The sequence below is a fragment of the Cynocephalus volans genome, chromosome 16 (genome assembly GCF_027409185.1).
Source record: "Cynocephalus volans isolate mCynVol1 chromosome 16, mCynVol1.pri, whole genome shotgun sequence".
NCBI lineage: Eukaryota > Metazoa > Chordata > Mammalia > Dermoptera > Cynocephalidae > Cynocephalus > Cynocephalus volans.
The window spans coordinates 2,276,842-2,289,132 of record NC_084475.1 but is presented as its reverse complement, the minus strand read 5'-3'; the positions used below and the strand labels follow the sequence as shown (position 1 = coordinate 2,289,132).

Below are 12,291 nucleotides of genomic sequence, written 5' to 3'. Positions count from 1 at the left end.
ATCAGGAGAGCAGAGCCTTCAGTGTGACCCCTCTCAATGACCTCTCCTCCTGCCCTCCCCTGGCAGCGGATTCGGGGTCGCAAAGCCACGCTGGACGAGATCCAGACAGTGCACTCCGAATACCATACACTGCTTTATGGGACCAGCCCCCTCAACCGGCAGAAGCTGGACAGCAAGAAGCTGCTCGGTGAGCTGGCAGGCTGGTGGGCATGTCCACTGTCTGAGTGAGATGGGGGCTGTCAGAAAGAGCTGGTTGGGGTAGGCAGGTGGTCCCAAGGGGCACAGGTCATCCTCTTGGCAGAGGCGGCACAATTGCCATTCACACCCTTCCAGAGGGTGAGACTAACATAGCTACAGTGTGACAGGAGCATGCTGGTGGGGCACAGTGCCAGAGGATGGAAGTGATGGGTCGGCTTGTTGGGGGGTGTGAGGTGCTTTGTTCCTCCCCCAGCCCATCATGCCCCTCTCCCTGCCATCTGCTCCCAGAGGTAGGCTGTCCTACAAGAACAGGGGACAGACAGCTTCCAACTCGCATGGGCTGCAAAGGCCTGTCCTGTGCTTGGGTCTGAGCCTTCATTTTCTGTGGCTGAGCTCAATGCCCTCTGCAGAGCCAGACCTGCAGTCCCAGCAGTTGAGAGCAGAGAGTAGCTCTGTCCCTCTTCCCTGCAGGCCCCATCAGCCAGAAGATGTATGCCATGCTACCTTGTGGGGGCATTGGGGTGAGTAGGGTGTGCCCCAGTGGGGGGTGGGTGGGCCTCTCCCAGCTCTGGCCTCTCTCTTCCTCCCCACCATGGCTGCTGGCCTACTGTCTGGGTGCCCGCCCCCATTCTTGCTCTCACCCTGCAGGGGGCACACTGAAGCTTGCTCTCCTGCCCCCACAGGTGGACAGTGACACTGTGTGGAATGAGATGCACTCCTCCAGTGCCGTGCGCATGGCGGTGGGCTGCCTAGTGGAGCTGGCCTTCAAGGTGGCTGCAGGAGAGCTCAAGGTGAGAGTTTGTGGCCTTGGCACCCCTTGGCTTGGTCCTCCATCCTCAGGAGTGGAGGACGAGGGCAGACTTGGTTTCCCTATAGTGAGGCACTTGCAGCTTCAACTGTCAGGCACCAGTATGGGGAAGAGGTGACAGCTCCAGGGACAACTGGGGGTTGGGGGGTATGAGGGACCGACAGATAGGCACTGATGCCTGGTGCTCTTCTGGGTGTCTCAAGGGCAGAGATGATATGAATGGCAGATATTCATAATGATGTGTTGAATATAACATATTTTCTGATCTGTGTTCTCTTCCCTACCTGGCTTGTGCTTCTCTCCCCTTCTCTCCACCCCTCCATGACCACCTCGCCTTCCTGTCTGTCTCTTGCCTCTGCCTGCACCTCTTCAGAATGGATTTGCCATCATCAGGCCCCCAGGACACCACGCAGAGGAATCCACAGCCATGTGAGTGCTGTCCCCTCCCTGCCTGAGACCCTATGCCCTTGCGACCTTTCACCTCTTTTGCGAAGCAAACATCACACTGAAGCTGACCTCCCCACCCTTTGTCCCCCTACCCCCCTCAGGGGATTCTGCTTCTTCAACTCTGTAGCCATCACAGCTAAACTCCTGCAGCAGAAGTTGAACGTGGGCAAGGTCCTCATCGTGGACTGGGTATGCAGTGGGCTGGTGGTGCCGGGCAGGGGCAGGCAGAGATGGGACAAGGGTTAGCCTTCGGGAAGCCCCCTCCCCTAACCCCGTCTTCAGGCAGCCCACTCTTCCTGGGGTGCAGATGGACAGTGGGTCTCCTGCCTTGGTCTCATCTTGATGACTAACCTGACCTTGACCTTCCTCCTGCTGGATCATCAGCTCAGTCCTCACAATCCAATAGGGCTCCCCCCTTACTATGAGAGACTAGAAAGTGCTTTAGCCCGTTTCATCTTGGCCCCCACCTTGCAGCCTCAAGCAACCAATGGGATTTCCTACCTTGTACAGTAGAAAGGCTACCGCCATTGCTAATAGCCACTTTTCTCTCCCACCCACACGATTGCCGGCTGACCATGGGCCAGGAATCTGATTAGTACTTGACACATGGTGCTGCTTCTGGCCACCTTGAGTAGTAAGAACTAGGATGTCCATTTCTATAAATGAAGGCACTGTTGGGTGACTTACCCAAGGTTGCTTAGCTTGGGGTGGTGGCACTGGGTTTCAGAGTAGGCTTTGTGGTCCCAACACTTCCACTCTTGCTACTATGGGTACTTCTCAAACCCTGCCCCTAGTGGCAGAGGGAAAGGCACACACCACTTGCTGTGAGTCAGGAAGTAGCCAGGAGCAGTCCTCAGCAAGGATGAAATCCATTTGAAGCTCAGTCCTGGCTTAAAAATTCATGTAAATGTTAGATCCTTCTTCACAATTTATCTGCTTGTTTTGAATTCCTTACTAACCTTAATGTTTCCCCCCAAACTGTTAAGTGGAATGGGTTCTGCAGGGAGATACACCGCATTTACACCATGGCTTTGTGTGTCCCCTATGTGGTGTCACGTCACAGTGCAGAGCCCAGTTAGAGAAGCGAGGACTGGGTGAGCTGTTGTGAATGGAACATGGATGTCCTGTGGCAAGTGGTTGCTGCACCCCCACAGTTCACCATAGGGTGCAGTGGGGACCTGTGGAATTTGGACCTTTGGGTCAGAGCTTGGCCATTTTCCTGATGCTTCCACCCTCCTCACTAGGATATTCACCATGGCAATGGCACCCAGCAAGCGTTCTACAACGATCCCTCTGTGCTCTACATTTCCCTGCATCGCTATGACAATGGGAACTTCTTTCCAGGCTCCGGGGCTCCTGAAGAGGTACAGCTCCTGGGCCTAAACCCCTCCGGGAGGTAGCAGAATAGGACCTGGCGGGGAGCTACGGAGGCCCATGGTGGTGCTGGTACCTGGGGAGTCTGGGCTCCTAGTGGGAGGACCACACTGGCCTGACTGCCCCTCCAGGCAGCGCAGAGGTCAGTGGAGTGAGACCTGGAGGCAGGGGTGAGGGTGGGGCAATGACTAGGATCCCCAGGCAGTGAGAATGACCCCCTCCCCTGCCCTGGTGCCAGGTTGGTGGAGGGCCAGGCGTGGGGTACAATGTGAATGTGGCATGGACAGGAGGTGTGGATCCCCCCATCGGAGACGTGGAGTACCTGACAGCCTTCAGGTGGGGACTAAGGAGGGCCCCGGGAGGGATGGGGAGCCACCCTGGGCCCCGCAGTGGGAGGGGCAGAAGACACTCAGTTCAGTGTGGGTGGAGGGGGGAGCTGCCTCTGGGAGAACAGAGTGGGCCAAAGCTTGGCCCAGCCATCCGCCAGGGTCAGCTTGGCCATCCCTTTGCAGGACAGTGGTAATGCCCATTGCTCACGAGTTCTCACCTGACATGGTCCTAGTCTCCGCTGGGTTTGATGCTGTTGAAGGACATCTGTCTCCACTGGGTGGCTACTCTGTCACCGCCAGATGTGAGCCTGCTGGGGGATTGAGGGAGGGTGTGGAATAGTGAGGATGGAGTTGAGTGGGGGCATGGGGCAGGGAATAGACTGATATTGCAGGGGATGGGGAGGGGAGGGGAGGGGCAAGTGGAAGACTTGGGAGTCATCTTGATAGCTCCTCCTACCTTCCCTCTGCCAACCTGGGCCTTTGGGGGGCACGCAGGTAGAAGTAGGGCGGCAGGGGATATATCTCCTGCTGGAGCTGTAGGGATGGAGCTTGTTGATCCCTGATATTTCAGAGATGCTCCTTATAAGATAGCATGTAATTGGATTTTTAGCTAGCCTGTTATGTTTTTGTCTGCGATGGAGCATTTGGTCCATTGACATTACATTTTATTGTGGATATATGTGGGTTTAAATCTACCATCTTATTTTGTGTAATTTGTCCCACCTCGTGTGTTTTTTCTCTCCTTTCTTATTGTCTCTTGAGTTGATTATTTTTTCCCATTTCATCATCATCCTTTTACCCATCCCCAAAGGTTTTGGCCACTTGACCAGGCAGCTGATGACACTGGCAGGGGGCCGGGTGGTGCTGGCCCTGGAGGGAGGCCATGACTTGACCGCCATCTGTGATGCCTCTGAGGCCTGTGTCTCAGCTCTGCTCAGTGTAGAGGTGAGGGGTGGAAGGAGGGGCTGGAGAGGGGACAGCGAGCCAGGGGGGTGAGGGGCCAGCAAGGGACATCCTCTTGCCTGGGTCAGACAGCACTGAGGGCCCTTGGGAAGGTTTTCCTGGGTCCTAAGAATAATTGTTGGCCAGGGAGGGCTTTCTGAATGGGAGTTCCTCCAAAAAGGCTGTGCATATCCCTGTCATGACGGATGTCTGGGGCTCAATGCGGGCAGTTAGAGGGGCAGTCATGGCCACCCCACTCCCCACCCTAAGCCTTCTCTTCTTTCCCCTGCCAGCTGCAGCCCTTGGACGAGGCAGTTTTGCAGCAAAAACCCAACATCAATGCAGTGGCCACACTAGAGAAAGTCATTGAGATCCAGAGTACGTGGGGACAGGTGGAGGGGCTCAGACCTCAGCCTGCCAAGGGGCTGGAGGTTGAGGGAGCGCAGGGGCTGGGGATGTACACTGGGGGTTGCCTGCCTTCTCTGACCCCCTGCCCTTCCCTCCTCCACAGGCAAACACTGGAGCTGTGTGCAGAGGTTTGCCCCTGGTTTGGGCTGTTCCCTACGGGAGGCCCAAGCAGGTGAGACTGAGGAGGCTGAGACTGTGAGCGCCATGGCCTTGCTGTCGGTGGGGGCCGAGCAGGCCCAGGCTGCTACAGCCCGGGAGCACAGTCCCAGGTAAGCCCCCCACCCCAGCCTCTCTGCTGTCACCCAGCCTGGTGCTGCCCGCTCAAGGCCCTTCCTGTGCTTGTCCCCATAGGCCGGCAGAGGAGCCCATGGAGCAGGAGCCTGCCCTGTGACACCCTGGCCCCATCCCTCTGGGCTTCAGCATTGTGATTTTGTTTATTTTTTCTATTAAAAACAAAAAGTCACACATTCAACAACGTGTGCTGTGTGGGTCTCTCAGCCTCACCCCTCCTGCTCCTTTAAGCTGCCTCAGGCCCCCCACCCTGTGGCCCACATTTCAGCTCTAGAAGTTTGCTCCTTCTGTAGGGGTGGGGGTATACGTTCCAGCCCCTCCCCCATGCTATATCCTCCACCCCTTTCCTGCCTTCTGTCCTCTTCCCCTGGGAGCCTGGGCAGCTCGAGGTGGGCTGAGTCCCCTGACTGAGGAGGGAACAGTAAGTCGGTGCCTTGGCTTCAGCTGACTTGGGAGGAAATGCCTTCATTTCACCCTCCTCCCCTCTGCAGCCTCGGGAGGATCTGGAGGGTCTGCTACTGTCTAAGATGCAGAATGGAGGGGAGGTGGGCTTGCCTCCTGCGGTTCTCCACCCTGTCCCTGTTGCTCTCACCGCCCCTGCACACACCCCTCCTCCTTTCTCTTGGCCTCAGCAACCATGGGAGGCTGGCTGGTGCCCTGGGATGTGGGCCTGAGGCCTGTAGGCAGGGCTGCCTTGCCTCACACTCCTCAGGGCCTATTTCCCCTTTCAGGGGGCTGAGAGGGTTGAAGTGTTCGGGGAGGGCTGGGGCTGGGCTCCTGGGTTCTGAGGGGCAGGAGGAGCCGCAGAACCAGGCCTGCTCTCCACCTTACTCTATTGGCCTCGCTGCCCCTCTGCTGCACAGCCTGTGGAGGGGGAGAAGGTGGTTCCTGCAGGGGGGCTCCAGGCTGGTGAGAGCCCCCTTGCTGTTCAGGACTGGATTTCCCCCAGCCATCCAGCATGCTGCAAATAGAAGGGTCAGTGGTTCGTTTCCTTCTTGGGGCCTTTTGTTTTGAAACTTGGGGATGGTGAGAGTGGGGTTCTAGAAGGGACAGGGCCAGAACCCAGGAACCCAAGAACCCAGGAGTTGGCACTCAGCTGGAGCTTCTCTTCCTCCTGGGCTCCCTTCGCTGGCCACCAGCCCAGTGGAGCTAAGACTGGGAGGGGGCTGGGTGCTGCCCCTTCTCTTTCCCAGGAGCCCTGCTGAGCCCTCTGTTTCCGGGGACTAGGGGTCCACAAGGCTTCCAGGGAATGTTGTCCAGCCTGTTGGAAACCAAAGATGGGAAGTGGCTCCTAGGGGCTGACTCTTCCTCGCTCCTCCTCCCAATACCATATACACTTTCTTCTCCCATCCCCAGGGCCCCTCCAATCTGTTTACATATTTATTATCCTAATGGGGGCCTGAGCAGGGTTGAGGGAGCCCGGGGAGGGGCAGGAACCCCACCACCATTGGTTCATTGTGCACTTCTGTGTTTTATGTTCTAGATTCTCCTGGTGGATGGGGATGGGGCTAGGCACAGTGTACCAGGCCTCCCTGAGCTGAGCCCCAGGCTCTGGGCCCCTTTCCTTCCTTCTCCTTGTGGCTGGTCTGGTTCGATGTAAACTCATCCTTGCTTTGTCTCCCTGGATATGGATTTTAGTTAAGTATTTTGTAACCTGTTACACTGTGTGTCCTTGTGTAAATAAACTTGTTTCTGGCAGTGCCTTCTGGGGCCAATGTCTGTTCTCTGGGCTCCCAAGTGGAGTAGAGGTACTCATCCCCCTTAATACCCCCCAAAACTGCTCTTCTGTTCTCCAGCCCCTGGACTAGAAGCCAACTGAAGCAATAGGAGGCCACAGTGGGGTGGGATGTCTGTCCTGTAGATGAAAGACAAGGGACCTCTCGTATGGCTTAGGAGGTAAGGGGTGCGGAAAGGACCCAGGGCTGAGAGGTCTCACCAGAGTTTACAGCCCTCTCCTTTCCTCTGACTCTGTAGAAACAGGGCTGGAGGGGGCGCAGACAGGTGGCCTGGCAAGGGTTCCACTTGGGTACATACAGGCCAGTTCAGTGGAGATGTGCACACAGGCAAGAAAGGAATCCAGAAGTACGGAAGGGCTTTATTGGGGCCACCCTGAGCCACCCCTCACAGTGTTACATCAATCTGCTGGTCTTGCTGTTGCCTTTGCTCTTTAGGGACTTGGGAGGAAAGGCAGGAGGACTAGGCTCTTTGGGAGAGAGAAGGCCCTTCTTTGGGGCTAAGATCAGGTGGTGGGAGAAGCAGGAAATTCAGGGAGAGCAGGTTCTGTTTGGGGGCTGGAAGGGGATGGGGCTGCTTCCTGGAGTGTCACGCAGTGTTGGCTTTGTGGAGGAAAAGTGCCAGAAGGAGGCATGAGAAGTCAGGAAGAGCGGATGGGTGGTACTTCCTGGGCACCAAACATTTGCACTGCCCAGGGCACGAGGGCCAGGACGAGGCATGGCCAGAGGGTGTACTTGAGGAAATTGAATATGTAAAAGAGGCTGATCTGAGGGGGGTGGCCCATCCAGTCCAAGGAGCCCAGCAGCCCTATGGCCAGCACAAAGCAGGCTATCTTCTGGCCATTTCCCAGGTGTGCCCGTCGTACCTGGGCATAGCAGGGAGAGTGCAGGGCAATGCCCAGACCCAGTGCAGCCCCTGAGTCACGGCTCAGGGAGGCAAAGGGCCGGCTGTCCACATGCACCCATTCGGGCCGCTCACACCACTTGGAGGCTAAGCTGATGGACCTGTGGGGAAGAAAGAGTCCTTGCCAGGAGAGACTGGATCCTAGAGGGCCACTGGCTCTTAGCCATCTGCCCTTTGGGGCCCACGCCCATGTTCTGATGTGACCCTAGGAGGGTTTATGTTTGTCAACAGGTAATTTGTCCTTTTTCAGCTACAAGGAACCAGAGATGCACCAGGCTAGGTGAAGCCAGCCTAACCAGGCTTCAAAACAGGACTTACCAGGAAAGATCCAGGCCCAGTGTAAAGAGGGTCCAATAGATGAGACTGGCGCTCAGCATGAGGACTAGCGCAGTCAACCCATAGAAGCTTAGCTCCCGCTCCATGGGCACCCGGGGAGCCATCAGCCAGCCCAGGACAGCACCTAGGAGAGTAGGGAGACAGCAGCTTCAAGCAGTTTGGTGATACAACATCCTCCCCCCACTGAGCTGCAGTGCAGCTTGGGAAGAAAACAGAATAAGAGTTAGGGGGGCTTGGGGTTGGCTCTATAGAAGTTGGGAATGATGGAAGATTCTAGACTGGTTCTCCCACTGCCAAAAACTCCCTCTTGGCCCACCCTGTTGTCCCAGTTGCTCACCAGTTATCAGGCCAGCCAACACCTGGTGAGGGAAATGTGCTAAGATGAAGACCCGGGATAGGCCGACTGCCAATAGGAAGGTGCAGTAAGCCAGGCTAGGCATCACCCTTACCCAGCGGCTAGAAGGAAGAGAGACAAATGGCTCAGGGGGCATCCACACACAGCCTGGCTTCCCTCAGCACCAAGGCACTTCATGGTTTGACCAAATACCCCAGGGTCCTCCTCAGAACTCCGTCTCTCGGGCTGCCTTGCTGCTGGGTTCTTTGGGTCCAGGGTGCCATCATCCCTGCTCCCAGTGGTGGCAATGCCCAAGGGTATACCTGCGGGCCCGAGTGGCCACTTGGGAAGAGAGGGCTGTCATTATGGGCCAGAGGGCTGCTCCCGTGACCATGCAGTGTCCAGAAGGGCTGCCTGTGGGGAATCCAGAAGCTGGTGGTGAGAGGATGAAGGCAGAACCCAGCTGCCCCTGGTGATACCCACCATAGCTGCTTTACCATGGCTGAGAGCTTTCCCCCAGCATTGGTCCATAGCTCCCTCTGCCCTGAGGCCTAATGTAGCCCCACTTGAGCCACTGCTCTCAGGCTTCTGCTTCAACCTGTGTCTCTTGGCCCTACTCTATACAAGGTGGGCAGCTGGTACATGGCATAGGTGCCCTCCCATAATTCAACTTGCTCTTCCTGGGGTTTCTTTGCTCTCTGGGCCAGTAACTGAGAGGCTGGGCCTCTGATTGGACCACCCTGACTGAAAGTACTCAAACATTCCTCCAAACCCTAACCACATTGGGAAAGAGGAGGTTTGAGGCTTCCTACCTGGACCAGTTTCACAAGAAGAGGGGAACTGGTGAACCTGGGCTGGTGCCTGATTGTAGTACCCAGATTCATGGACCCACCAAAAGGGCCTGTCTCCAAACAGAAACCTGGAAAAGATCAGATGCAAGATGACGTTATACGCTCACACGGGGGACTCGAGGGGGGCAGAAGGACACCTATGAGTATTCTGGAGGGCCTGAGGGGTGAAGTCAGAAAGGGACTCCAATTCTGTGCCATTACCTTGCCATGGTTTTCTACCTTGGAACAGGAAAAAGTGATATGAAGGAGGCATGAGATTGTGGTAAGTGTGTGTATATGCTCTGAGACACTCGAATGTCCCACTTTGACCCCTTCCCACTGCAGGGCCAACTCCTTTCTTCTCCTTCACAGAGAGCCCAGGACCTGGCTCTCTCCTTGCCAGACCTTCAACGACCCTCCTGCTACCCCCAACTCCATGTTCCCAATTCCAGCCTGAATTAGCCACCCCTGAATTATTTAGATGAGTCTCTCATGTCTGAAAATGGGAGTGGAGAATGGACAGAGGAGGCTGAGAAAGAATAAGGAGGACAAAAAATTCAAAATCCCCTGGCCTAGCAAGCACTCGGCTGGGCCCTGAGAAACCACACACTGAAGAGGCTCCTGTGGCCAGATAAAGACAAGGAGGGAGAGCAGAAGAGATGCTGGCAGGAGGCCGAGCTCTGGGGAGGGAAATACAGAAGGCACTTACCTCTCCCCACCAGAAATTAAGCCTAGTATACACCAAGCACTCAATACATACTTAGAAAATGAATAGGGGCTTTGTCACTTGGGGGCATTAAGAGCATCTGGGGAACAGGACTAGAGAGGAAGGCTTATGCAGCCTCTGAGGAAGGAGAGAGCACAAAGCAAAAAGCAATTAAGCAAGAAGGAAATGATTAGACAATTGCTTTCCATTTACAGTAGGGATGAATCTCTTGTGGAGAACACAGAAGAGAAGGTAACTCCTATTGTTTTTTAAGCAAGTCATTCCAGCCCATTCAAGTGTCTTCTCTGAACTTCTCTTCCTTCCTCCAGGCTGGGTATCTGGCAAAAGAGGCTGAGGTGAAGGGAGGTGTGGCTGCATGCCCAGCAAGAAGCATAGCTGCCTCTGTGCCCAAGAGAGATAGAACAGGTGGCACAAAGAGATAAGCCCCAAGGGGCACAGGGCCTCCCCACTTGCCTGGGATTTCTGGCTTCTAAGTCTCAGTGTGACGAACTTACTAATAAATGAAGGGGAAAGATGAAGAGAAAGTGTTCCTTGGAAGGCAGTGCTTTAGCCCAGCGCTTTTCAAACTTTACTGTGCACAGGAATAACAGGGGATCTTGTTAAAATGCAGATTTTGATTCAGTAGCTTTGGCCCAGGGCCTGAGATTCTGCATTTCTAGCAAGATTTCAAGTGCTGCCTATGCTGTTGGGTAAGGTCCAGGGACCACACCTTCATTTGCAAGCTTTCTCTGTCCTTAGCAGCTAGTGTGGTGATGCCTGGCACGAAACATGCTTCTTACAAATTATGTCGAATGAACGAATAGATGAATGAAAAAGTGAGTTGAGTAGTAGGACTTTCTGCTACTTAAATCATCATGTACGCTTGTTAAAATACAGACCCCGCCCCCCCTGCCCTGAGTATCTAAATCAGTAGGTCTGAGTTGGGATGGAGTATTTGCATTTTAAACACGTCCCTTAGGTGATTTCTCTGATCAGGCCAGTTTGAAGATCACTGGTCTAATGAGTAGAATGGGTGGACTCTGCGGTCCGAGTCCAAGATGCACAAAGATGCTCAAAGGGGAAAATCAGGGGCTACGGGGTAGAGTTGGGAAGGCTTTTGAGACACCTGCTGAGAGAGAAACCGAGGCCTGCCAGGGACTCAGGGCCCTGCGGGTGGGGGGAAGCGGGGGTGGGGGGAGCTGGGGACCAGGATGCCGGAGGGCTTTGCTGTCTCACCACTTGAAGACGAGGTTGAGCCACTCGGTGATGAGGCTGATCCACAGCACTGCGATGCCCACGCGGCGAGAGGTGTAGTAGGCCGCGGGGAAGTAGAACAGAAAGAGGATCTTGGGATCGCCCAGGAAGGTGACCCAGAGCCACACGTTCTCCAGCCAGGGCAGCTGGTTCTGCAGCGCCTCGGCCATCGCGATGCCCGCGCCCAGCGTGGACTCCATGGCGACCCAGGAGCCCGCCGGGCCGGGGATTGCCCTAGGACGGAAGCCAAGGAGTCCCCACTACAAAAAAAGCCGCTACCCGCCGTCCTCCAAAGCCCACCTTCTGAGCCCCAGGCCCCGCCCTCCCCGCCTGGGGTCTGCGCCAAGGCCCGCCCCCTGCCCCGCCCCCTGCCCCGCCCCCGGCAGTCCCGAGCCCGCAGCGGATACTGTTTACTGCGCTCTGCTCCGGCCTTCCTCTCTACTGGGAAGCGCAGGGGACAAACCTTTGCGAAGGCGTTTCCTCAGGGCCCCACGTGGCCGCTATTGCCGGCACGTGGGCAGCAGGCGTAGTGGCTGCACCCGCTGCTGTTCCGGGTCAGGGGACGGACTAGCCGGCGGGCCGGTGGCGCGCTCAGGGTCCGTGCTCTGCTGCTGCGAAGGCGGATGTATAATCTTCAGGGCCAGGATTCTTCCAGACCGACCTCTCTTCTCCAGTACTGCCCCCCGCCAAGATCTGAGAGAAGGCTACGGACACCCCTCCTGCAGGGAGCTGGAGCGGGCCCCTAAATTTGCCCACAGTGCTAATCCGTCCACGCCTTCATCCTCCAGCCCAAGACTCCCATCCTAACTCATCCGCTGGTGATTTGGTGGCCGAAAGAGAGATGAGCATCTTGATTTTGTGGGGTCTTCCCTAAAGACTGGCAAATTGTTACATGTAGTACAAAATCACACTTCCTTTCAGTTCTAACCTTTCCTTGCCTCCTCCTTCCATCTTCCTGCCGTCCAAAACCCTGCTGGGCAGATAAACCAAGAGACAGTAACAGTGTTGGTATGGGAAGAGGAGGGGCACAGACCCAAGACAATGAAATAATCCGGAGGAACACACGGAAAGTAGAAATCTCAGCTATTCTAGGTGAGGACCTACTTAGAGCCAGAGGTAGGATGAGAGGAGACTGTTGTAGTGGCTCCTCAGTTTCTCCCTACTTCAACTAACTTTGTTCTTAGGTTTTCTGATGGGTGAATGAAAATGAGAATGTAAATCTGGGTTCTTATGGGAAAGAGATTGATCTCACTAATTACAAAGGTGTGGGGGAGGGAAGCTGGATAGAAATCTTAGTTCACTCCCTTGTTAAGTGTTCTTCAATTGCCCCAAGGAAAAAGCCTGGATTTCTTACTTAGTCTTTGCCTTGGCCCTAGCCTCAATCTTCGCCATTCTAC

At 55.5% G+C, this 12,291-nt stretch overlaps 2 protein-coding genes across 10 annotated transcripts in view; one reads left to right on the top strand and one right to left on the bottom strand.

Moving 5' to 3' along the window:
• Window positions 1–4,981, top strand: part of HDAC5 (histone deacetylase 5) — a 34,621-nt gene extending 29,640 nt beyond the window's left edge. For all 7 annotated transcript variants that reach the window (XM_063081310.1, XM_063081309.1, XM_063081305.1 and 4 more), the window contains 12 exons: window positions 67–187; window positions 670–719; window positions 882–989; window positions 1,380–1,435; window positions 1,555–1,642; window positions 2,698–2,817; window positions 3,066–3,163; window positions 3,340–3,458; window positions 3,968–4,101; window positions 4,392–4,476; window positions 4,610–4,775; window positions 4,858–4,981. In XM_063081310.1, the coding sequence (XP_062937380.1) occupies window positions 67–187; window positions 670–719; window positions 882–989; window positions 1,380–1,435; window positions 1,555–1,642; window positions 2,698–2,817; window positions 3,066–3,163; window positions 3,340–3,458; window positions 3,968–4,101; window positions 4,392–4,476; window positions 4,610–4,775; window positions 4,858–4,897 (1,185 nt within the window). In that variant the 3' untranslated portion in view covers window positions 4,898–4,981. The remainder of the gene's footprint in view (window positions 1–66; window positions 188–669; window positions 720–881; window positions 990–1,379; window positions 1,436–1,554; window positions 1,643–2,697; window positions 2,818–3,065; window positions 3,164–3,339; window positions 3,459–3,967; window positions 4,102–4,391; window positions 4,477–4,609; window positions 4,776–4,857) is intronic.
• Window positions 4,982–6,872: 1,891 nt separating this feature from the next.
• G6PC3 (glucose-6-phosphatase catalytic subunit 3) lies at window positions 6,873–11,171 on the bottom strand. Of its 3 annotated transcripts, XM_063081182.1 has the most exons (6): window positions 10,877–11,171; window positions 8,917–9,023; window positions 8,428–8,518; window positions 8,108–8,226; window positions 7,753–7,894; window positions 6,873–7,535 (listed from the first exon to the last, which is right to left on the bottom strand). In XM_063081182.1, the coding sequence occupies exons 1-6, from the start codon at window positions 11,092–11,094 to the stop codon at window positions 7,172–7,174; spliced, it is 1,041 nt and encodes a 346-aa protein (XP_062937252.1). In that variant the 5' UTR covers window positions 11,095–11,171; the 3' UTR covers window positions 6,873–7,171. The 3 variants fall into 3 exon arrangements, with proteins under 3 accessions (XP_062937252.1, XP_062937253.1, XP_062937254.1); XM_063081183.1 differs by lacking the exon at window positions 8,917–9,023 and having other exon boundaries at window positions 10,877–10,949; XM_063081184.1 differs by lacking the exon at window positions 8,108–8,226 and having other exon boundaries at window positions 7,506–7,535.
• Window positions 11,172–12,291: the final 1,120 nt, after the last annotated feature.

Bases quoted from the DNA above. Each gene is read 5' to 3' on its own strand.
- G6PC3 (XM_063081182.1), bottom strand. From the start codon at position 11,094: ATGGAGTCCACGCTGGGCGCGGGCATCGCGATGGCCGAGGCGCTGCAG. The intron at 9,024-10,876 runs GTGAGACAGCAA...GATCTTTTCCAG, and splicing joins CTCAACCTCGTCTTCAAGTG to GTTTCTGTTTGGAGACAGGC. The intron at 7,536-7,752 runs GTAAGTCCTGTT...TCTTCCCCACAG, and splicing joins CTGGGCCTGGATCTTTCCTG to GTCCATCAGCTTAGCCTCCA.